This window comes from Artemia sp. Qi Xiang Cuo, chromosome 1, assembly GCF_049724085.1.
Source record: "Artemia sp. Qi Xiang Cuo chromosome 1, ASM4972408v1, whole genome shotgun sequence".
NCBI classification, from domain to species: domain Eukaryota; kingdom Metazoa; phylum Arthropoda; class Branchiopoda; order Anostraca; family Artemiidae; genus Artemia; species Artemia sp. Qi Xiang Cuo.
In genome coordinates, this window is record NC_142794.1 from 25,102,729 (window position 1) to 25,127,165 (window position 24,437).

The window sequence follows — 24,437 nt, forward strand, 5'->3', positions numbered from 1 at the left end:
CCAGCTCAAGAGTAGATTGAAGCGTTACCTTTTGGGTTATAATCTGAATGATTAGATTTTTGAATTTGATTAATGTTTGGTTTGAAAATTCTTTGGACAGATATTGGTCGCATTTTCGTGAAATTACTCAGCCAAAGCACACGGAGTCGGCTCTATAGCCTAGCTTATACTTATTGATTTTGTCATAGTTGATTTAGTTAGATGTATCTCTTTTTTTTTTTTCTTTTTTTTTTTTTTTTCGAGTGTATGTTTTAAGGATGATGTTTGATATTTCTCACTTGCGATTTCTAGAGTGTAATCCTTTTAGAGTAGGAGATGTTCTTTATGTTGATTCAGTTCAAGTGCTGATTTTTCCCCGTAAAGAGATAGTTTTTATGTGGATGTAGAGCTTTATAATAATGGATTTGCAGCCATCGTAAACAAATCTTCGGGTTTTTATAGATGGCCGCTGTAAATTTGTTTGTATTTTTTTATGTTAAATAAATTAATTAATTTGAATTTGAATTTATAATGCACAAGTACCGTTTGAACAGTGTTGTCAATATAAAATATGGTATAACGTTATAGTATACTAAAAAGTTGATAATAATAGAGATGTCGATGTCAAGAAAAGAATTTTAATATTGAAATTCAGAACAACCCTTAGAAATCCTTGCAAATCAAGTGGTGAGGTGTATATGAATATGAACCGTCAAATATCATAAGCACCAATGACCCTAACCACCAGGGACCTCAACCTCCAAGGGTCCCATATCCCCAACCTGCAAGGGGCCCCTCCCTCCAACTTATTTGCCCCCCCCCCCCCTCCCCCCTATTCTTTATACTTTCCTTATACTTTTTTTGAAGTTTTTTTTCAACTTATTTTTTATGATTTTTTAACATGATATATTCTTACAACTTTTTTTTACATCTCTTAGAATGACGTAACATACATAAAACATAAAAAATCACATTTAATATTTTCAAAATTCAAAATAAGAATGATATAAAGATGTTGCTCGTGACTTTTGCTATTAGAAAAATATTGTTTTAAGTAGCACTTTTTTTAATGAACTAAATTTTTTTTGGACTTCGAAATTATTCAACTTTTTTTTATCGACATCATTTGTCGGATACGTTGGATAACAACGACAAAATCTATGTGTTAGAATGAATAAATTCTTTATCAACATCTTTTGTCGGGTACGTTAGAGAAAATTGACGAAATCAATGTATCAGATTAAATAAATTCTTAATCAGCATCCTTTGTCAGATATGTCGGATAACATTGTCAAAATCTAAGTATCAGACTGAATAAATTCTTTATCAACATCCTTTGTTGGATACATCGGATAACATTCACAAAATCTAAGTATCAAAGCCAATAAATTCTTTATCAACATCTTTAGTCGGGTACGTCGGAGAAAATTGACAAAATCTAAGTATCAAATTGAATCAATACTTTATCTACATCATTTGTCGGATATCTCGGATAAAATTGACAATATCTAAGTATCAGAGTGAATAAATTCATTATCAACATCCTTTGTCGGATATATCAGATAAAATTGACAAAATCTAAGTATCAGAGTGAATAAATACTTCATCAATATCCTTTAAATCAATTATCAATATCATTTGTCGGATATATCGGATAAAATTGAAAAATCTAAGTATCAGATTGATTAAATTCTATATCAACACCCCTTTTTCGAATACATGGGATAAAATTGACAATATCTGTGTATCAGAGTGAATAAATACTTCATCAATATCCTTTAAATCAATTATCAATATCATTTGTCGGATATATCGGATAAAATTGACAAAATTTAAGTATCAGATTGATTAAATTCTATTTCGACATCCCATTCTCTGATTCATGGGATAAAATTGACAATATCTAAGTGTCAGAATGAACAAATTTCTTTATTAACATCTTTTGTTAAATACAATGAATATAATTGACAAAATCTAAATATCAGTGTAAATAAATGCTTTATCAGCATTCTTTTTCGGATATGTTGGATAAAATTTACAAAATCTAAGTGTCGGAGTGAATCAATTTCTTTTATCGACATATTTTGTCAGATAAATCAAATATAATTGACAAATCTAAGTATCAGAGTGAATAAATGCTTTATCAGCATCCTTTGTCAGATATGTCGGATAAAGTTGACAAAATCTAAGTGTTATGGTGAATAAGTTTTTTTCCATCAAAATCCTCAATAAGATACATCGGATAAAATTGACAAAATCCAAGTATCAGATTGAATAAATGCTTTATCAACATCATTTGTCGGATATGTCGGATAAAATTGACAAAATATAAGTATCAGAGTGATTAAATTCTATATCAACATCTCTCTCTGGGATACATGGGATAAAATTGACAAAATCTCACTATCAGAGTGAATAAAAGCTTTATCAACATCCTTTAAATGCATTATCAACAACATTTGTCGGATATGTCGGATAAAATTGACACAATCTAAGTATCAGATTGAATAAATTCTATATCAACATCCTTTTCTCGAATACATGGGATAAAATAGACAAAATCTAGGTGTCAGAGTGAATAAATTTTTTTATCAACATCTTTTGTCAGATACAACGAATATAATTGACAAAATCTAAATATCAGAGTGAATAAAAGCTTTATCAGCATCTTCTGTCGGATATGTTGGATAAAATTGCCAAAATGTAAGTGTCAGTGTGAATAAATTATTTTTAACAACATCTTTTGTCAGATATATTAAATATAATTGACACAATCTAAGTATCAGAGTGAAGAAATGCTTTATCAGCATCCTTTGTCGGATATGTCGGATAAAATTGACAAAATCTAAGTGTTAGAGTTAATAACTTTTTTTGTGAACATCCTCTGTCAGATAAATCGGATAAAATTGACAAAATCAAAAGAAACAGATTGCATAAATGCTTTATCAAAATCATTTGTCAGATATGTCGGATAAAATTTACAAAGTATAAATATCAGAGTGAATAAATGCATTATCAACATCCTTTGTCGGATATTTTGAATAAAATTGACAAAATCTAAGTATCAGAGTCATTAAATTCTATACCAACATCCTTTTCTCGGATACATGGGATAAAATTGACAAAATATAAGTGTCAGAGTGAATTAATTTTTTACCAACATCTTTTGTCATATACATCGAATATAATTGACTAAGTCTAAGTATCAGAGTGAATAAATGCTTTATCAACATCCTTTGTCGGGTATATCGGATAAAATTGACAAAATCAAGTATCAGATTGATTAAATTCTATATCAACATCCCTTTCTCGAATACATGGAATAAAATTGACAAAATTTAAGTGTCAGAGTGAATAATTTTTTTATCAATATCTTTCGTCACATACAACGAATACAATTGACAAAATCTAAATATCAGAGTGAATATATATTTTTTTAATCAACATCCTTTGTCAGATACATCTAATATAATTGACAAAATTTAAGTATCAGAGTGAAAAAATGCTTTATCAGCATCCTTTGTCAGATATGTCGGATAAAATTGACAAAAACTAAGTGCTAGAGTGGATAAATTTTTTAATCAAAATCCTTTGTCAGATACATCAGATAAAATTGACAAAATCTAAATATCAGATTGAATAAATGCTTTATCTAAATCATTTGTCCGATATCTTGGATAAAATTGACAAAATCTAAGTTTCAGAGTGAATAAATTCATTATCAACATCCTTTGTCGGATATGTAGGATAAAATTGACAAAAACTAAGTGTTAGAGTGGATAAATTTTTTCATCAGCATCCTCTCTCAGATACATCGGATAAAATTGACAAAATCTAAGTATCAGATTGAATAGATGCTATGTCTACATCATTCGTGAGATATCTCGGATAAAATTGACAAAATCTAAGTTTCAGAGTGAATAAATTCATTATCAAAATCCTTTGTCGAATATGTCGGATAAAATTGACAAGATCTAAGAAACAGATGGCATAAATGCTTTACCAAAATATTTGTCAGATATGTCGGATAAAATTTACAAAATATAAGTATCAGAGTGAATAAATGCATTATCAACATCCTTTGTCGGATATTTTGAATAAAATTGACAAAATCTAAGTATCAGAGTCATTAAATTCTATACCAACATCCTTTTCTCGGATACATGGGATAAAATTGACAAAAATCTATGTGTCAGAGTGAATAATTTTTTTACCAACATATTTTGTCAGATACATCAAATGTAATTGACAAAATCTAAGTATCAGAGTGAATAAATCCTGTATCAACATCCTTTGTCGGCTATATCAGATAACATTGCGAAAATCAAGTATCAGATTGATTAAATTCTATATCAACATCCCTTTCTCGAATACATGGGATACATTTGACAAAATTTAAGCGACAGAGCGAATAAATTTATTTTTATCAACATCTTTTTTCAGATACCACGAATATAATTGACAAAATCTAAATATCAGATTGAATAAATGCTTTATCTAAATCATTTGTCAGATATCTTGGATAAAATTGACAAAATATAAGTATCAGAGTGAATAAATTCATTATCAACATCCTTTGTCAGATATGTCTGAAAAAATTGACAAAATCTAAGTATCATATTGAATAAATGCTTTATCTAAATCATTTGTCGGATATCTCGGATAAAATTGACAAAATCTAAGAATCAGAGTGAATAAATTTATTATCAACATCCTTTGTCGGATATTTCGCATAAAATTGATAAAATCAAAGTATCAGAGGGATTAAATTCTATATCACCATCTCTTTCTGGGATACATGGGATAAAATTGACAAAATCTGAGAATCAGAGTTAATAAATGTTTTATCAATATCCTCTAAATACATTATCAACATCATTTGTTGGATATATCGGATAAAATTGACATAATCTAAGTATCAGATTGATTAAATTCTATATCAACGCCCCTTTCTCGAATACATGGGATAAAACTGAAAAATCTAAGTGTCCGAGTGAATAAATTTTTTTATAAACATATTTTGTCAGATACAACGAATATAATTGACAAAATCTAAATATAAGAGTGAATAAGTACTTTATCAGCATCCTTTGTCGGATATGTCGGATAAAATTGACAAAAATTAAGTGTTAGAGTAGATAATTTTTATCATCAACATCCTCTGTCAGATACATCGGATAAAAATGACAAAATATAAATATCAGATCGAATAAATGCTTCATCAACATCATTTGGCGGATATCTCGGATGAAATTGACAAAATCTAAGTTTCAGTGTGAATAAATTCATTATCAACATCCTTTGTCGGGATTTCGGATAAAATTGACCAAATCTAAGTGTTAGCGTGGATAAATTTTTTCATCAACATCCTCTTTCAGACACATCGGATAAAATTGACAAAATCTAAGTATCAGATTGAATAGATGCTTAGTCTACATCATTTTTCGGACATCTCGGATAAAATTGACAAAATTTAAGTTTCAGAGTGAATAAATTCATTATCAACATCCTTTGTGCTTTATCAGCATCCTTTGTTGGATATGTTGGATAAAATTGAAAAAATCTAAGTGTCAGAGTGAATAATTTTTTTATCAACATATTTTGTCAGATACATCAAATGTAGTTGACAAAATCTAAGTATCAGAGTGAATAAATGCTTTAATAGCACCCTTTGTCCAATATGTCGGATACAATTGACAAAATCTAAGTGTTAGAGTGAATAAATTTTGTTTATCAACATCCTCAGTCAGATATATCAGATAAAATTGACGAAATCTAAGTATCAGATTGAATAAATGCTTTATCAACATCTTTTGTTGGATATGTCGAACAAAAATGACAAAATCTAAGTTTCAGAGTTAATAAATTAATCATCAAAATCCTTTGTCGGATATATCGGATAAAAATGACAAAATATAAGTATCAGAGTGATTAAATTCTATATGAACATCTCTTTCTCTGAACATGGGATAAAATTGAAAAAAATCTAAGTCTCAGAGTGAATAAACACTTTATCAACATCCTTTAAATGCATTATCAACATCATTTGTCGTGTATATCGGATAAAATTGACAAAATCTAAGTATAAGATTGATTAAATTCTATATCAACATCCTTTTCTCGAATTAATGGGTTAAAATTGACAAAATCTATATGTCAGAGTGAATAAATTATTTTTGTCAACATCTTTTGTCAGATACAACGAATATAATTGACAAAATCTGAATATCAGAGTGAATAAATGCTTTATCAGCTTCGTCTGTCGGGCATGTCGGATAAAATTGACAAAATCTAAGTGTTAGAGTGAATAATTTTTCTTATGAACATCTTCTGTCAGATACATCGGATAAAATTGAAAAAATCTAAGTATCAGACTGAATAAATGCTTTAACAACATTATTTGTCGGGTATGTCGGATAAAATTGACAAAATCTAAGTATCAGAGTGAATAAATTATCTATCAACATCCTTTGTTGGGTATGTCGGATAAAATTGACAAAATCTAAGTATCAGAGTAATTAAATTCTATATCAACATCTCTTTCTCTGATACATGGGATAAATATTGACAAAATGTATGTGTCAGAGTAAATAATTTTTTATCAACATCTTTTGTCAGATACATCAAATATAATTCACAAAGTCTAAGTATCAGAGTGAGTAAATGCTTTATCTACATCCTTTAAATGCATTATCAACATCTTTTGTCGTGTATATCGGATAAAATTGACAAAATCTAAGTATCAGATTGATTAAATTTTATATCAACATCCTTTTCTCGAATACATGGGTTAAAATTGAAACAAATCTAAGTGCCAAAGTGAATATATTTTTTACCAACATCTTTCGTCAGATAAAACGAATATAATTGATAAAATCTAAATATCAGAGTGAATAAATGCTTTATCAGCATCCTTTGTCAGATATGTTGTATAAAATTGAAAAAATCTAAGTGTCAGAGTGAATACATTTTTTTTATCAACATCTTTTGTCAGATACTTAAAATGTAATTCACAAAATATATATAGAAGAATTAATAAATGCTTTACTAGCATCCTTTGTCGGGTATGTTTGATAACGTTGACAAAATATAAGGGTTGGAGTAAATAAATTGTTTTCGTCAACATCCTGAGTCAGATAGATATGATAAAATTGACAAAATCAAAGTAACAGATTAAATAAACGCTTTATCAACATCATTTGTCGGATATGTCAGATAAAATTGATAAAATCTAAGTATCAGAGTGATTAAATTCTATATCAACATCCTTTGTCGGATAAGTCGGATAAAAGTGACAAAATATAAGTATCAGAGTGACTAAATTCTATATCAACATCTCTTTCTCTGATACATGGGATAAAATTGAAAAAATCTAAGTATCAGCGTGAATAAATGCTTTATCAACATCCTTTAAATGCATTATCAACATCATTTGTCGTGTATATCGGATAAAATTGACTAAATCTAAGTATCAGATTGATTAAATTCTATATCTGCATCCTTTTCTCGATTACATGGGATAAAATTGACAAAATCTAAGTGTCAGAATGAATAAATTTTTTTATCAACATCTTTCGTCAGATACAACGAATATAATTGATAAAATCTAAATATCAGAGCGAATAAAGACTTTTTCACCAGCCTCTGCCAGATATGTTAGATAAAATTGAAAAAACCTCAATGTTAGACCGAATAAATTCTTTTTATCAACATCTTTTGTCAGATACATCAAATATAATTGAAAAAATCTAAGTATCAGAATGAATAAAAGCTTTATCAGCATCATTTGTCGATATGTCGTATAAAATTGACAAAATATAAGTGTTAGAGTGAATAATCTTTTTTCACGAACATCTTCTGTCAGATACATTGGATAAAATTGACAAAATCTAAGTTTCAGTGTGAATAAATTCATTATCAACATCCTTTGTCGGAGATGTAGGATAAAATTGACAAAAACTAAGTGTTAGCGTGGATAAATTTTTTCATCAACATCCTCTTTCAGACACATCGGATAAAATTGACAAAATCTAAGTATCAGATTGAATAGATGCTTAGTCTACATCATTTTTCGGACATCTCGGATAAAATTGACAAAATTTAAGTTTCAGAGTGAATAAATTCATTATCAACATCCTTTGTGCTTTATCAGCATCCTTTGTTGGATATGTTGGATAAAATTGAAAAAATCTAAGTGTCAGAGTGAATAATTTTTTTATCAACATATTTTGTCAGATACATCAAATGTAGTTGACAAAATCTAAGTATCAGAGTGAATAAATGCTTTATCAGCATCCTTTGTCCGATATGTCGGATAAAATTGACAAAATATAAGTGTCAGAGTGAATAAATTTTTTATCAACATCCTCTGTCAGATACATCGGATAAAATTGACGAAATCTAAGTATCAGATTGAATAAATGCCTTATCAGCATCAATTGTCGGATATCTCGAATAAAATTGACAAAATCTAAGTATCAGAGTGAATAAATTCATTATTAACATGCTTTGTCGGATATGTCAGATACAATTGACAAAATCTAAGTATCAGATTGATTAAATTCTATATGAACATCTCTTTCTCTGAACATGGGATAAAATTGAAAAAAATCTAAGTCTCAGAGTGAATAAACACTTTATCAACATCCTTTAAATGCATTATCAACATCATTTGTCGTGTATATCGGATAAAATTGACAAAATCTAAGTATAAGATTGATTAAATTCTATATCAACATCCTTTTCTCGAATTAATGGGTTAAAATTGACAAAATCTATATGTCAGAGTGAATAAATTATTTTTGTCAACATCTTTTGTCAGATACAACGAATATAATTGACAAAATCTAAATATAGAGTGAATAAATGCTTTATCAAATATAAAATCTATAGAGTGAATAAATGCTTTATCAGCTTCGTTTGTCGGGCATGTCGGATAAAATTGACAAAATCTAAGTGTCAGAGTGAATAATTTTTTTTTTATGAACATCCTCTGTCAGATACATCGGATAAAATTGATAAAATCAAAGTAACAGATTGAATGATTCTTTATCAACATCATTTGCCAGATATGTTGGATAAAATTGAAAAAATCTAAGTATCAGAGTCATTAAATTCTATATCAACATCCTTTTCTCGGATGCATGCCATAAATATTGACAAATCTATGTGTCAGAGTGAATAATTTTTTTATCAACATCTTTTGTCAGATACATCGAATATAATTGACAAAATCTAAGTATCAGAGTGAATAAATGCTTTATCAACATCCTTTGTCGGGTACATCAGATAAAATTGACAAAATCTAAGCGTTAGATTTATTAAATTATATATCAGCATCCCTCTCTCCAATACATGGGCTAAAATTGACAAAATCTAAGGGTCAGAGTGAATAAATTTTTTCTATCAACATCTTTTGTCAAATACAACGAATACAATTTATAAAATCTAAATATCAGAGTGAATATACTTTCTTTTGTCAACATCATTTGTCAGATACATCAAATACAATTGAATAATTTACGTATCAGAGTGAATAATTTTTTATAAACATCTTTTGTCAGATACAACGAATATAATTGAAAAAATCGATATATCAGAGTGAATAAATGCTTTATCAGCATCCTTTGTCGGATATGTTGGGTAAAATTGACAAAATCTAAGTGTAAGAGTGAATAATTTTTCTTATCAAAATATTTTGTCAGATACATCAAATATAATTGACAAAATCTAAGTATCACAGTGATTAAATGCTTCATCAGCATCCTTTGTCGGAAATGTCGGATAAAATTGAAAAAATCTAAGTGTTATAGTGAGTAAATCTTTTTTATCAACATCCTCAGTCATATACATCGGTTAAAATTGACAAAATCTAAGTATCCGGTTGAATAAATGCCTTATCAACATCATTTGTCGGATATGTCAGATAAAATTAACAAAATCTAAGTATCAGATTGAATAAATTCATTATCAACATCCTTTGTCGGATATGTCGGATAAAATTGACAAAATCTAAGTATAAGAGTGATTAAATTCTATATCAACATCTCTTTCTCGTATACATGGGATAAAATTGACAAAATCTAAGTATCAGAGTGAATAGATGCTTTATTAACATCCTTTTAACGCAGTATCAACATCATTTGTCGGGTATATCGGATAAAAATGACAAAATCTAAGTATCAGATTGATTAAAAACTATATGAACATCAATTTCTCGAATACATGTGATAAAATTGACAAAATCTAAGTGTTAGAGTGAATAAATTATTTTTATCAACATCTTTTGTCAGATACAGTAAATATAATTGACAAAATATAAGTGTCAGAGTGAATAAATGCTTTACTAACATCCTTTGTCGGATATGTCGGATAAAGTTGACAAAATCTAAGTGTTAGAGTGAATAATTTTTCTTATGAACATCCTCTGTCAGATACATCGGATAAAATTGACAAAATCAAAGTAACAGATTGAATAAATGCTTTATCAACATCATTTGTCAGATATGTCGGATAAAATTGATAAAATCTAAGTATCAGAGTGATTAAATTCTATATCAACATCCTTTTCTCGGATGCATGCCATAAATATTGACAAATCTATGTGTCAGAGTGAATAATTTTTTTATCAACATCTTTTGCCAGAAACATCGAATATAATTGACAAAGTCTAAGTATCAGAGTGAATAAATGCTTTATTAACATCCTTTGTCCGGTATATCACATAAAATTGAAAAAATATATGTGTTATCTTTATTAAATTCTATATCAACATCCCTTTCTCAAATACGTGGGCTAAAATAAACAAAATATAAGGGCCAGAGTGAATAAATTTTTTCTACCAATATCTTTTCAGATAAAATGAAAATAATTTACAAAAACTAAATATCAGAGTGAATATATTTTCTTTTATCAACATCATTTGTCAGATACATCAAATATAATTGACAAAATATAAGTATCAGAGTGAATAAATGCTTTGTCAGCATCCTTTGTTGGATATGTCGGATGTTTTTTTTTGATAAAAAAAATCATTTACTCCGACACTTAGATTTTGTCAATTTTACCCAACATATCCGACAAAGGATGCTGATAAAGCATTTATTCACTCTGATATCTAGATTTTTTCAATTATGTTCGTTGTATCTGACAAAAGATGTTTATAAAAAATTATTCACTATGATACTTAGATTTTGTTAATTTTTTCCAATTTATTCGAGAAAGGGGTGTTGATATAGAATTTAATCAATCTGATACTTAGATTTTTTTCAATTTTATCCGATATACCCGACAAATGATGTTGATAATGCATTTAAAGGATATTGATAAAGCATTTATTTACGCTGATGCTTAGATTTTGTTAATTTTATCCCATGTATGCCAGAAAGAGATGTTTATATAGAATTTAATTAATATGATAATTAGAATTTGTCAATTTTATCTGAGATATCCGACAAATGATGTAGATAAAGCATTTATTCAATCTGATACTTAGATTTTATAAATTTTATCCGACATATCCGACAAAGGATGTTGATAATACATTTATTCATTCTGATACTTAGATTGTGTGAATTTTATCCAAGATATTTGACAAATGATGTAGATAAAGCATTTATTCAATCTGATACTTAGATTTTGTCAATTTTATCCGATGTATCTGACAGAGGATGTTGATGAAAAAATTTATTCACCCTGACACTTGTTTTGTGTCAATTTTATCCGACATATCCGACAAAGGATGCTGATAAAGGATTTGTTTAATCTTATACCTAAATTTTTCAATTATTTTTGATGTATCTGACAAAGGATGCTGATAAAAAAAATATACTCACTCTGATATTTACATTTTGTAAATTGTTTTCTTTTCATGTGACAAAAGATATTGGTAAAAAAATTATTCACTCTGCAAATTAGATTTGGTCAATTTTATCCCATGTATTCGAAAAAGGGATGTTGATATAGAATTTAATCAATCTGATACTTAGATTTTGTCAGTTTTATTCGATATACCGGACAAAGGGTGTTGATAAAGAATTTATTCACTCTGATACTTAGATTTTGTCAATTATATTCGATGTAGGCCTATCTCACAAAAGGTGTTGTTAAAAAAATTATTCACTCTGACACATAGATTTTGTCAATTTTATCCCATGTATCCGAGAAAAGGATGTTGATATAGAATTTAATGACTCTGATACTTAGATTTTGTCAATATTATTCGACATACCCGACAAAGAATGTTGATAATGCATTTATTCACTCTGATACTTAGATTCTATCAATTTTATCTGACATATCCGACAAATGATGTTATAACTTTTAACTTTTAGAAAATATAACTTTTAGCCAGAGGTAGTGCAGAGCGAAACAGCTTAGAAAACCAACTGCCAAGACGATATCCAGACATTGATGAACGACCTTTGTAATAGTCCATTCCATTGTCCTGTTGTCTTGGATCAAGAATAGCAACACAGCAGTCGATATCAGGACAAACAAATACCACTTTTCTATCAGACATCTTGTTATTGGGCACCGACAACGATCGGTCGAAAATGACATGTAATCACAGCCAAACCTTTTGATATTGCTAGAAGATCAGCTGATTCAGTTCTTAGTGTTAACTGACAGAGTTCCAAATAGGAAGCGTTTACAGGGATATAGCGAAGATGCTTTATATTGTAATGATGAATATGATCTTGACTGGTTTTTCGTTCAAGAACTCGTAGGAGGGGAGAATTACTATTGCCAACTCTGGATTTCTCAACAAATGAAGCATAAAGAAATATGCTAGTGTCCGAGGAGAAGGCAGGCAGGCAGGCAAAAATAACATTAGTGTTTCCGGCACTTTTACCATTGATTATATTGAGTTTAAAGCCAAGAACATCTTTTAGATTATCATTTAGAATAACCTTTTCATTGGCAATGTGTGAACTAATTTAGATATTGCCCTCTTCTTTTGAATAGTTGGAATGAAAGGCTCCTTTTTACGAGCGGAAATTCTTTTATTTTGGTACGGCACAAATCATATATACAAGTGAGTTCCTTGTATAGTAATACATTATATGGATATTCCATCCAATTGATCTTTTGAATTTTATGTTGATCGCTAATGGGTGGTGGCCAATCATGGGGTCTAATTTTTATATCATATATGTGATCTTGATCTTTTCTCAGGATATAATAAGTATTTTTGAGAATACATTCGACATGAGCCACTTCATACGCGCCGTCGAATTTGATGGTGGGAGAGATTTTCGTCCAAAAATCACTTGTTTTATTGAAATTATTGTAGAGTGGATCAGGTACTTTGGACATGAATGTCACATAGAAATCATTGGGATTGTTAATGTCTTCAACTGCAAACCAAGAAGCAAAATCAGAGTTGTATCCTAGTCAACAAACAAGCAACTGTCTCTTGTCCCTGCGAGTACGACTCTTAAATATATTTTCAATTTGATAAATTTCACTACTGTTTCTAACTTTTTGTAGTTCATAATCATAAAAACCGCCGAGAATCGCATCATATTTGGTGTCTCGCAGACGATATGTTATGGGTTTGGTGTCTAGAATTTTTGACACTTTAAAAATTCAGTGGACCATAAATAATTCCACTTTTCAAAAATATTAGCAGTTCTATTAATTTGAACAGTATCGCTAACACTGAATTTTTTCTTCACAAAATTTTTTTTTCCACTGGAATATTGTTTAAGAAAAGTGTGAAATAAACTACTGTGATGAACTTCCTGAGGGATAAAATTGGACAGAGATCGATGAGGGCGCTGATTATATATTTGCATGATTTTATCTAAATCATGAATAAAAGCAGCAATATGTTTCAGTGTACAATATCTCGAAATTAGAAGTCGAATCGTTCTTATCAATCGTTTAGCCAATGCAGCCTTTATTGGACTATAACAATGATAGTGCTTTGTATTATATTCCAATAGAACCTTTTCCACATGTGGGATAACAAATTCGCTACCACGATCAATTTGAATTTTTCTATATCAATCTTGTTCAAGAATACTTTCTAAAGTCTGAGCAATTTCAACGCCTCCGTTTGATCTAAATGGAATAGCATATGCATAGAGACTAAAAACACTGATTTTCCCTAGAATGTATTTGTAGGGTGTATTGTGTCGTCTTTGAAGTCGTCTCATCTAGAGTTAAAAGATCTGCTCACATTATATGCAGTGGGAAAAGGTATTAGTTTCTCGATATTGTTTGCAACGAATCCTATGATTTCGATGTAGAGTGTAACTCGGCTCATTTTCTAGATTTTTTAAAGTGTTGACACCACCACTGACAACGGTGACTTTAGAAAGTCTTGTGGGGAAGCCTAGACTTCCCATTTCACCAATATTTTCATACACATGTTTTTAAATTTTATCCAATTTGAACGCAAACATGCAGTGTCATGTCCTCTTTGCACACTGGGGGATGGTGCTTGTGAAGGTGAATCGATATCAATTCGTCTTCGCTTTTGCCTAGCAGCCACCGTTGGTGTTATCAAATCATTGCTGCTGCTACTGCTAGGAGTGCTAGTATTTTCCAAGATTGATTTAAAATCTCATTCTTCTTATTCTTCTTTTTTAAATGGTGTTGTTATAGATGTTGCTGTTAGAGGACTGGCAGCACTACTATATTCCTTTGATTTCTTTAGAATTTGCTTATTGCCAATAAGACTTTTGGGGAAGTTGGATGTATTTAGAAAGTTGTATAGATTATTGTCAAATGATAAAAGTTTTTTACGATTTGTAACAATATCACAAATGAAATAAAGTAGAATATAACTTTTTACCTGAATTATAATTCGTTTCCCTATGCTGTCAACTTGAACTTGACGATAATCACTTTCCAACATGACATATGTTAATACTCTTTTACTCTGTTCACGATGTTTGTGTGGCAGTAGGTTTCCAATAGTTTTCACTATTGAATTCAATTCCTCCTCCTTTGATTCTAGTGTTGTTGTTGTGTTTGTAGAATCTTGAAGAGATGTTTTTTTTGGGGGGTGGATCAATGACACTTTCATTTAGGGGTCTCTCACGATAGGGTTTATGTTTGTCCAGGCGACGAAGTGCATCTCGAAGTCAAACTAGCTTTTTATCATCGGCTATATTTTCATCATTAATGATTTTGCTTAGATTGTCCTCAAAGTGTTCAATTGGTGAAAGGAAGAGTTCTATTGAGGTCAATTTGTAGGGTTTAGCCATCTAGAGAAAACTGTTTACAAGTCCTACGATTATTGGCAGTAAAAGTGTAAAAAAGCTACCGCCTGCTTGAAGAAGACATTCTCTTTAAAAAATTTTTCCTTTGTTTTTGCAAGCCAAGGCACGTTCAGTGGAACAATGTTGCTTTGTCTGTTGTCTAATACCTTCTGGATACTACACATTGCCCTCGGTTAAATTAAAAAAACTTTCGGATATTAGATTAATAAATTCTTTGTCAACATCATGTATGAGTATGACCTTCCTAAGTGGTGGTTTTGAAGTGCTTAGAACGGAAAATAAGTATCTATTTTCGTATTGTTTCTTCAGTGTCATAATGGCAACTAATAGCCTTTTCTACTGTTCAACGTAAGATATACTGTAATTTCATTGTCGAAAATATCTACACGCAAATTCTCGGATGTATTCTGACTAAGATCCAGTAGAATTTAGTCGTAGGGTTTATTTGTTGCCTGACTGTACGCTGAAAGTAGAAATTTTGGAGCACCGGGATATATTTGTTATTGAGAGTCATTAGAGAACTTGAATCACGAACCTCCCGGTAGATAATATAGTAGGTGCAGTTAAAGGCGAGGGTTCTCATATACTTGCTCTGATGAAACAGATTGTGTAGAACTAGGGTTTTGGAAATGTGTTCATGATGTGAGCGAACAGTAAACAGATGTAGCATTTCCTGAGACCATTGTTCAATGGATTCAGCTAAATCATCAATAATCAGCCAAGAGTTTAGCTCAATACTATTGAAAACATCAAGTACTCGTATGAATTGTATTGGCATAGCTGTACCAGCAACAATAGTTTTTATTTGATCATATGACTCCTGCCAAATAATATCAAAAAAGTAAATTTTTTTCTGTTTTTCCAAAAACATTTTATTACAATTTTTAATTATTTTAGCTAAAAGTTTCGTTTTCCCCGACATTGACGAATTACAGAGAAATGATCTGAATGGTGTTTCAAATTGATACATACTGCTGTTGATGCAGTTGGACTACAACTAACTGTAAACCATACTTGTCTAATGAATAAATAATAATTATTTCCCCCTAGCCTAAAGCAGTCTACCTAGTACGATATTCAATAGCAACAACAACAAAAAACAACATCAAATTAAGAATCATATTTTCTTTTATTAGCAACACTTTTGTACAACAATCAACAAAGACAATAGCAAGAGAACAGAAGAAAACAGATTAAGAATTATATTTTTCTTTTATTGGCAACACTTTTTTTTACAACAACAACAAGTATTTTAAATATTTCATACAAATAATATCAGTAGCACAGTTGCACATTTATATGCTAAGAGAATAGAATATAAAATATTTACGACAATTAAAAGATGAGAATCCCCCGGGGACGGAGGCCAGGCCGGGCCGGGGTTGGACCCCTCACCCCCAACCTCTACCCGGTGGCCGGCCGGGCTGGGATTGGACCTCCCAACTCCCGGTGGCCGGGCTGGAAAGCCCGGGGGTTGGCCTGCTTCGGCGGGCCCGGAAAAAAAACTCTGTCTTGTATCCAATAACAAAAGTTAAATTATGCTGCTGCTGATGATGATGATGACGATATTAACAAATGGAATGTATATTATAGGGAAATTGTTGTCCGTCCCGTACACCCACCAAGTAGTGGTATTTTTTTATTTAAGTTAATTTATCCAGACCGAGTTGTTTTCTATACTCCATACATTCAACTCGATCTGAAATACGGTAGTGACCATCTGGGAGTACCCTTACACCTTCCTCACGTACATAGACCTTATCGGAAATGCAAGGCATGGAATTTTTTGTCTACTCTAACAGTATAGTTCTTAAACTGTAGAGAACGAAATGCTATTACTTTTGCTCTTGGGACTAAACTACTTTCCACACAGTTTCTGTAGACATTCATGTCAAAATTATTTTTTAAAAAGTGTTTAGGTACCCCTTTGCATGTTTTTTTTTGTATCCTTATTGTGTATTTCCACACAGTATACTTTCGGACCGGGAAACAACCCATTGGATATTAAATCGCTCCCCGTCTCAGATTTAAACGTTAACAGTTGATTGGGGGCTTGGCGTTTCACCAACTCAGGATAGATGCTCCCATCCCAATTCGTAAAATCCATACGAGAGCTAATGTGTGCACCATTTTCTAAAACTTTCAATAAATACTCTGTTTTAAATTTTAATAGGAGTGAATCTGTATCTCGATAGTACACTTAGATTTCCCCCTCCCTTGACCGTTGTGCCTTACATACGTTGTAAAAGAATGGCAAAATGAGTTTTTTGGAAATTTCCACTACTGAACTCCTCCCCCCCCCCCGATGATATTTTTATTAACAACGAAATGTCTCTTTTTTTGTCTAGAAGAACCATATTTGAGTCTATGACAGTGAATGTTGTAAAGTTGGGGTCGCCAACAATTAGGGCGCATTCCTGGGGGCAAGCTACGAAGTCACAACGAGACCTGTTTCGCACGCTTTCACACATTTTCCCAAAGGCTGAATTTAAAATAAGTTTATAGATTTCTTTTTCAACTCTACTTTTTGCCTGTGAACATTTACTAACAAATTTGTCAATAAAAGTTTTTAAATAGGGTTTCTGATCGAATTGCAGGACTCTGTGTATCTTTGTAACCCTGAAACCATTGGTCACCATCCACTGCAATAGTACAATGTGAACAACGACATTCTATTTCGGTTCCAGATCTGCAATTAGTTTTTGCTTGGAGGTCGTCCAATGCAAACCCATATCTTCGAACAAAGACAAATTGTATGGAATCAAAGGGTCCTTGATCACAGGTCTATTTACACAAGGAAAAACAAAATCCTTTACGGAGTCGTGGAGCTCCATTGGTAAGTGGCCGTCAATTTCAACACACCATCCTAAGGGACCATTTTTATCGACAGGTTGAATATTGGGGAAATCTATGGCAAAAGAATTTTCAAGCCCTTTGTAATTGCCACATGGTAAACTGTAGTGAGAAATTGCCGAAGGGTAGAGAGAATTCATGTCTAGAAAAACAGCATTTGGCTTTACACCATTGATAGAGTTCTGTCCAGTTGGATCAGTTGTCACAACGTGGAACCCTTGAAAAACATATCCCCACTCATAGATCTTTCTACATATAAGTGTTGATCCACATCGGTGATAAACCTATTTCTTCCCTATTGATTTTTAGAATTAAATCCATCACCAAGCGTGGTGTTGAAAAACAATAGCCAATGTCCAAGCTGAATTCCGAATAGATTTGGTCTGTGTTCTTGCAGACAATATCTAAAAGAGTTAACAAACCACTTGCCAAGTATATTTTAAAATAGTCTCATCCATTTTTACAGTTCTCCTTAACCCATACCCTCTTTGCAAATTCAACGTCATCGACAGTGCACTTATTATCGGTAAGTTAATTATAGAATAATTCAATGGGGGGAAGTTTCTCCTCACTTAGCCTTGCGATAGAGTTGTAACAATCATATGCATATATGCCTTTACAAGTTAGTAAATCATATGTTTCATTGTCAGGAAAGCGTTGTTTAAGCAGAGGAAAACTATCAAAATTGTAACTTTTCTGCACTGGGATTAATTGGCTAAGAGATTTGGGAAAAAACTGTATGAATTTAAAAAACCGATTTTAATCGAACAAGTATGCCCATTATCCAATGTTTGCCACTTGAATTCTAAAAGCAACAACTTCTCAGCTGATTTGGGTATAATATTATATGTAAATGTGTTATCTACCCAGGGGCTTTCTGCAACTCTCTCCCTGTGCATACGTGCCAATGCAGGTAAAATATTTTTCAAATCAAAATTTGAATTGTGGATGAAAACCGGTATAAAGTACTGTTGACTTAAATTTACATTGCACAATTGATGTGCTACGCCACGAAAGTTGTTATCTCTTGATAATATTTCCTGCCATAAATGATCGTGGTTTCGGACTGTCCCCTTCCCCCTTAGTCTACTTTCCCCTAGTCTCTTTCTCCTTGGTCCCTTCTTCAAATTCCCCCTTACATACCCAAGATATTTTCTTATTTTTAATTGCCAAGCGATCCTCTTGCGATGGAATCATGGGATAATGTGTGTGCCGCAACCGGGAGATTGTCTTATTCACTGTGACGATTAATTTTGTCAATGCTGTGACCATACAATCATTCTCGTCCAATGTCTTAACTATTTCTAACAGGCGCATAGTGTTACTGAAGTCTTTTAGGGAGTGGGCGTATGAGACTGCAATAGATTGATGTTCTCTGATGCGATTCAAATTTTGTGGATCGCTCAAATCTGTGAGCTTAGCCTCACAGTCTAAACTAGTTTTATCACTCTGTATAAGTGTATTCTAGAAATTTCCAAACAGTAAATTTACCCGGTCACCGGCAACTGTCTCCAAAGATTGATAACCGTGTCGTTTGCAGTGTTTCCTGTCATTCTGTAGCTTTAAATCACTACAAATTTGGGAAAAACAGATTGGACAATAATAACGTACCCCTAGATTCTTACCCCTTCTCAGAACTCTACTAATATCCGTTATTGGATTAAAATGTTCAATTGAATCTGGTTCAGTAGGTGGTGTGTACAACAGCCTAACCCAGTGCTTCACTGATTCAATCGGCGGAGCTCTTACTGGAAATATCACCCCCTTTGTATTAGTACGCACTCCCCCTTCAAATTCCGTTTCATATTGTAGCATTGTAACACGAATCTTTAAATGAGCGTTTGCCCGTTCAAAAATGTCTATTCCTTTGAGTGTTACAGGAAATTTGTCTGTTAAGCAAGTGAAATCTACTCAGGGGAAATCTGACCCCTCTTTCCCAAGTACGGCCCAATGTTCCAAATTTCTCTTAGTCGCTTTATCTTGTAAAGGTTGGAAAGCCACCGTAAGAAATGCGTACATTAAACACTTTTTGCCTGTTTCGAAACCAATTCTTTGCACGCCCTTGCACCTTTCTAAATCGGGACTATATTTTAAAAAATACCCTCATCCCAATGCCCCTTCTTAAAATAAAATCGTTTTTTAATTTACATATATTTACACTTAAATTTTCAACAAATAAGACCACAGAACCACTACCCTTCTCATTATAATTGTCCAAATGAGTAACAACATTGCCCACCCATTCCATGAAAACATTCTCATTCCCAAATGTGGGTGAAGAACTATTATTTCAGTGTGAACATAATGATAGTAGAATTCACTGTGATTTTCATTTAAATAGAATATCTTTAAAGCTATTGAGGCCTTTATGCTGTCTCACCCCCAACGCTCAAATTTGGTTTTCAAGAAGCGCTCGAATCTTCTCCGCGTATGTATGTATAATATTTATTGGGTCAGTCACAATATTCCCCGCCGTGAGTGTATTAAAAGGATCGCCAAATATCGCTGTGAAAACATCTATCGTATTCAAGATTGAATTTGTTAGCTGAAATTCGGGTAGTGTTAGTGACAATTATATATCATCGTCACCACTACCATCACCTCCCCCACCATTCTGTTCAACCTCAGCATTAGGGTTGGTGTGTGGAGTGAAATCCCCCAGTTCGCTTAACATAGCCTCTAGTATGTTAGGACTATGTGAATCAGGGCAACCAAATTTATTTTCTTCTTCAAATAAATTTGGTTGAAATGGGGTTATGTCAATCAAATCTGTGGGGGGAGGGATCTTATTTAACTCACTTGTAAAATTATCTAAAATCCTTGTGGTGTTAGGACCCTCTAACGCACCTTCATCTGGTTGAACTGAACTACTTCTTTGCTTTGTTCAACTTTGCTAGAGTGTACATCACTGTAAATATTGTCTTAAAAAGTTTTCTGACCATTCAGGGTCATCAATAATGTTAGAATGTATATCGTCTAAATTATCACTACCATCACAAAAACACGTCTCTAAGAATTTACTGTAACCTTCAAGATCACTTTTTTGATATCTGGATTTTCAGTGACCTGATTGTCGCGAAACTCCATTGGCGGTTCAATTAAAGATGTCTCGTCAATGAGGTCGTGTAGTCCTTGGCTTTATATTTGAGGTGGGGGAGAAGGTAGTGACGACATGTCATCCGTTCTAAATTATAACGAAAATAGCTTATTTTCAAAGTGTCTAAATAACCCTATTTTTAAAAGAGTCTAAAATTGGATTATTAGCGAACTATATTTTCATATCATTTAAAACATATGCACTATAATAAAAAAACACGCTTAGTAGTAGTAGTAGTAGTAGTAGTTCTAGCAGTAGTAGCAGCAGAAGCAGTAGCAATATAACTATCTTTGCGCGTATAGTGTCATTTGGTTAGTTCACTGTCCCCCTAACCACTCTATATATATCCTGAAAGTTTGAATTTAATACCCCCTATGTATTACAGTTATATCATATTTACAACCTAAATGACCATAGTAAGCTCTAATTTTGTCCAAAATTCCCTGAAAGTTTCATCTTAATACTCTGGAAAACCCAGGATCTTATTTGCCCCCTCTACCACATCACCTTTCCCACTGTAATAAAATATATTCTTAAAACTATTGCAAATTGCATAACTTACGAGCTATGTTCAATGGGGTGTAGATGTCATAGCATCCCCACACAAACACATAATTGTTGTTTAGTAATAATCAAGAAAACGGGGAGAAGTTAAAGCTTTTTTTCTTTATGTAAGAAAAATAACTAAAAAATAATAATCAAGAAAATGGAGAAAAGCGAAAGTTTTTTTTTATGTAAGAAAATAAAATTAAAAAAAGTAATAATTAAGAAAACGGGAAGAAGCGAAAAGATAAAATGTAACTTTTATTTTCGCTTTGCATTGATGGTTCATAACACAGAAGGTTATGTTGTACATGCTTGATTTGTGAAGTCGGCACAGAAGTACTGGTAAGTTCTTGCACACATTGTGCATTCCCGTCTTGTGTGCTCGAACCTGCGTACATTATAACCGTTGGTCTTATGGGCAGTGTCTCCATTTGGTTTTTATGAGCGGAAGTTGTTAGCTTTGGGTTCTTTGCCACAGGTCCCTTAAATATAAATTATATTTTAGTTTCCAAATAAACAATTCTTAAAAATCATAATTTCAACAAGCATTATGTCCCTTCCCTAAAAATTTGACCTTCCTGTCTCAATAAGCATCATGCATAGCCAAAAATACGGTATTTATTTGAATATTTTGACACGAAAATGATATAAAATTCCTTTTGCTTACACTTTGTGGGGTGGGGGGATTACACTATATTGGGTGAGGGGATATACACTATACACTATATTCTTACACTATATTTATAATCAAAAGGATGCTAGTTTAGCTAAATATTTTTATCGTTGAAAAAAACCACTCCCCACTCCCTATCATTTTAACACATATTTATAACATATTTATGTAATACATTCATTAACAGTTCAAATAAATTTTGGATGGAATCTGCAAAAAATGTGGAAACGGGATGTTAAACCAGGCCAGAGAGTTATTATCACAATAGGGGCAAATGTCTTTGGCTTAATTTCTAGAATGTAAACAGGTTTCATATGGGCAATGGCTGGTTTTAAATTCAACAACATTGAATCACTATAATTAGGCGAAACTTAGAATATATGCTAAGCTTCACCTATCATCCCGAATGTGTAAATATATATCCCAAATTTGTTTCTAAACTACTATATTTTCAGCCTTTTTATTTCATTAGCATTAATCAAACTTGACTTGTTTCGTGTGTCGGATATAATGCACAAGTACCTAATTTCCTTCAGAAAAGCCTTTTAGAACAGAATGAAACAAAAAAGAAGCCTTAATATAGCATAAAATCCTGTAGATATTATAGAAATATGTTTTAAAAACAGAAAAGGCTATAGCCTAGAATTAAAAGGGATATATTTCATTGTTAGCTAGCTAGATAGGCTAAGGGTCCTTAATATAACCATCAAAATGTTATAAACTCTTGAAACAAGGGGTATGTAGATATAAAGGCTTGATAACACAGTTCCAACATATAGGCTTATAATCAGATACTTATATAAATTATCTGATAAACCCCAAATAAATTAATATTTTCAAAGAAAAATGCTACCATGGTTGCATTTAATATAAGCTATGCTTTACCCTCCCACCTCCCACAATGTGCAAATATATATATATATATATATATATATATATGTATATATATATATATATATATATATATATATATATATATATATATATATATATATATATATATATATATATATATATATATATATATATATATATATATATATATATATATATATCCCCAGAATTTGTTTCTAAACCATTATTCATGCCATTTTTTATTTTATTAATTAAACTTGACTTTTTAAGAAGTCTCCATATAATGCAACAGTACCGAAATATCTCAATTAATTATTTAAAAAATAAACTCACGGTATACAATTGGTTAATAATATCTTCAATATTCTCCATATTATTTGGTGTTTATTGTTTAATAGATTAAAAGGAACTGTTACAGTAAGCAAAAAGTATAATCCACTTACTCAATGTCCCAAGATGAAACCGTATCTAAACAGAATCACGTAATTTGATTTCCATCATAGGCTATTTACTCAAATCCATGCTAAAATTCCTGGAAGTCAGGTCTGATGTCACTTCGGTTAGTATTATAGCTCTCTGATTAACCTAGAGATGGGCGTGTGGTTGTAAAAACTGGTCTGACGTCATTCCAGTTAGAAATATCACCCCTCCCTCTACTGTAGTGAACTAAATAACCAATTAAAAACGAACAAAAATTAATTAAACAAAACTTCCGAAAAAGAAGTTTTTTAAAGAAAAGTAAAACTATTTTTAAACTTAAGACCCCCAGAACTAACCTCCTATAATAATTCAAACTCAAAACAACCAGAAATTACTATTAAAGAAGAAATAAAACTCAAAACGAACAGACATTAAATAACCAATAGTAGTAAACAAACATACAACAGGTGCTATTATAAATGAATAAATAAATCTCAAAACAAGTAATACTTAAATTGAATATGCAAATCGAGCTTCAAACGAAAAAAAATTACTATAAACAAGAAGTTTGTCTATTACGTCCTTCCCGCTTCCCTAACTGCAAAAGTCTAAAGCCTACTGCGTAATTTGCGTTTTTACTGAAAACTAAATGTACTACAAATATTTTCTTTCGGACTTACAACACTGAGAATAAAATTACAGTTAAATAAAATTTCGAATTGGTGTGCTTTCTGCAGTGAATATCATCATACATCAAATATTTAGTTTAATTTATTAGTTC

The 24,437-nt window shown here is 31.5% G+C and overlaps 2 protein-coding genes across 2 annotated transcripts in view; one reads left to right on the forward strand and one right to left on the reverse strand.

Annotated features, from left to right (window-relative positions):
* LOC148956149 (uncharacterized) overlaps positions 1–24,437 on the forward strand; it is an 84,194-nt gene that overhangs the window by 16,715 nt on the left and 43,042 nt on the right. The gene's annotated exons all lie outside the window — the stretch shown is intronic.
* On the reverse strand, positions 21,473–23,611 carry LOC148956150 (uncharacterized). Its single transcript, XM_089094164.1, has 2 exons — positions 23,570–23,611; positions 21,473–22,190 (listed from the first exon to the last, which is right to left on the reverse strand). Exons 1-2 carry the CDS (start codon positions 23,606–23,608, stop codon positions 21,927–21,929), a joined length of 303 nt encoding a protein of 100 aa, XP_088950290.1. The 5' UTR covers positions 23,609–23,611; the 3' UTR covers positions 21,473–21,926.

What these genes read in the sequence shown, in the direction of transcription:
- LOC148956150 (XM_089094164.1), bottom strand. Translation starts at nt 23,608, where the DNA reads ATGGAGAATATTGAAGATATTATTAACCAATTGTATACC. An exon ending in TTATTAACCAATTGTATACC is followed by an intron (nt 22,191 to 23,569) that starts GTGAGTTTATTT and finishes TTTATATTTAAG; the next exon opens with GGACCTGTGGCAAAGAACCC.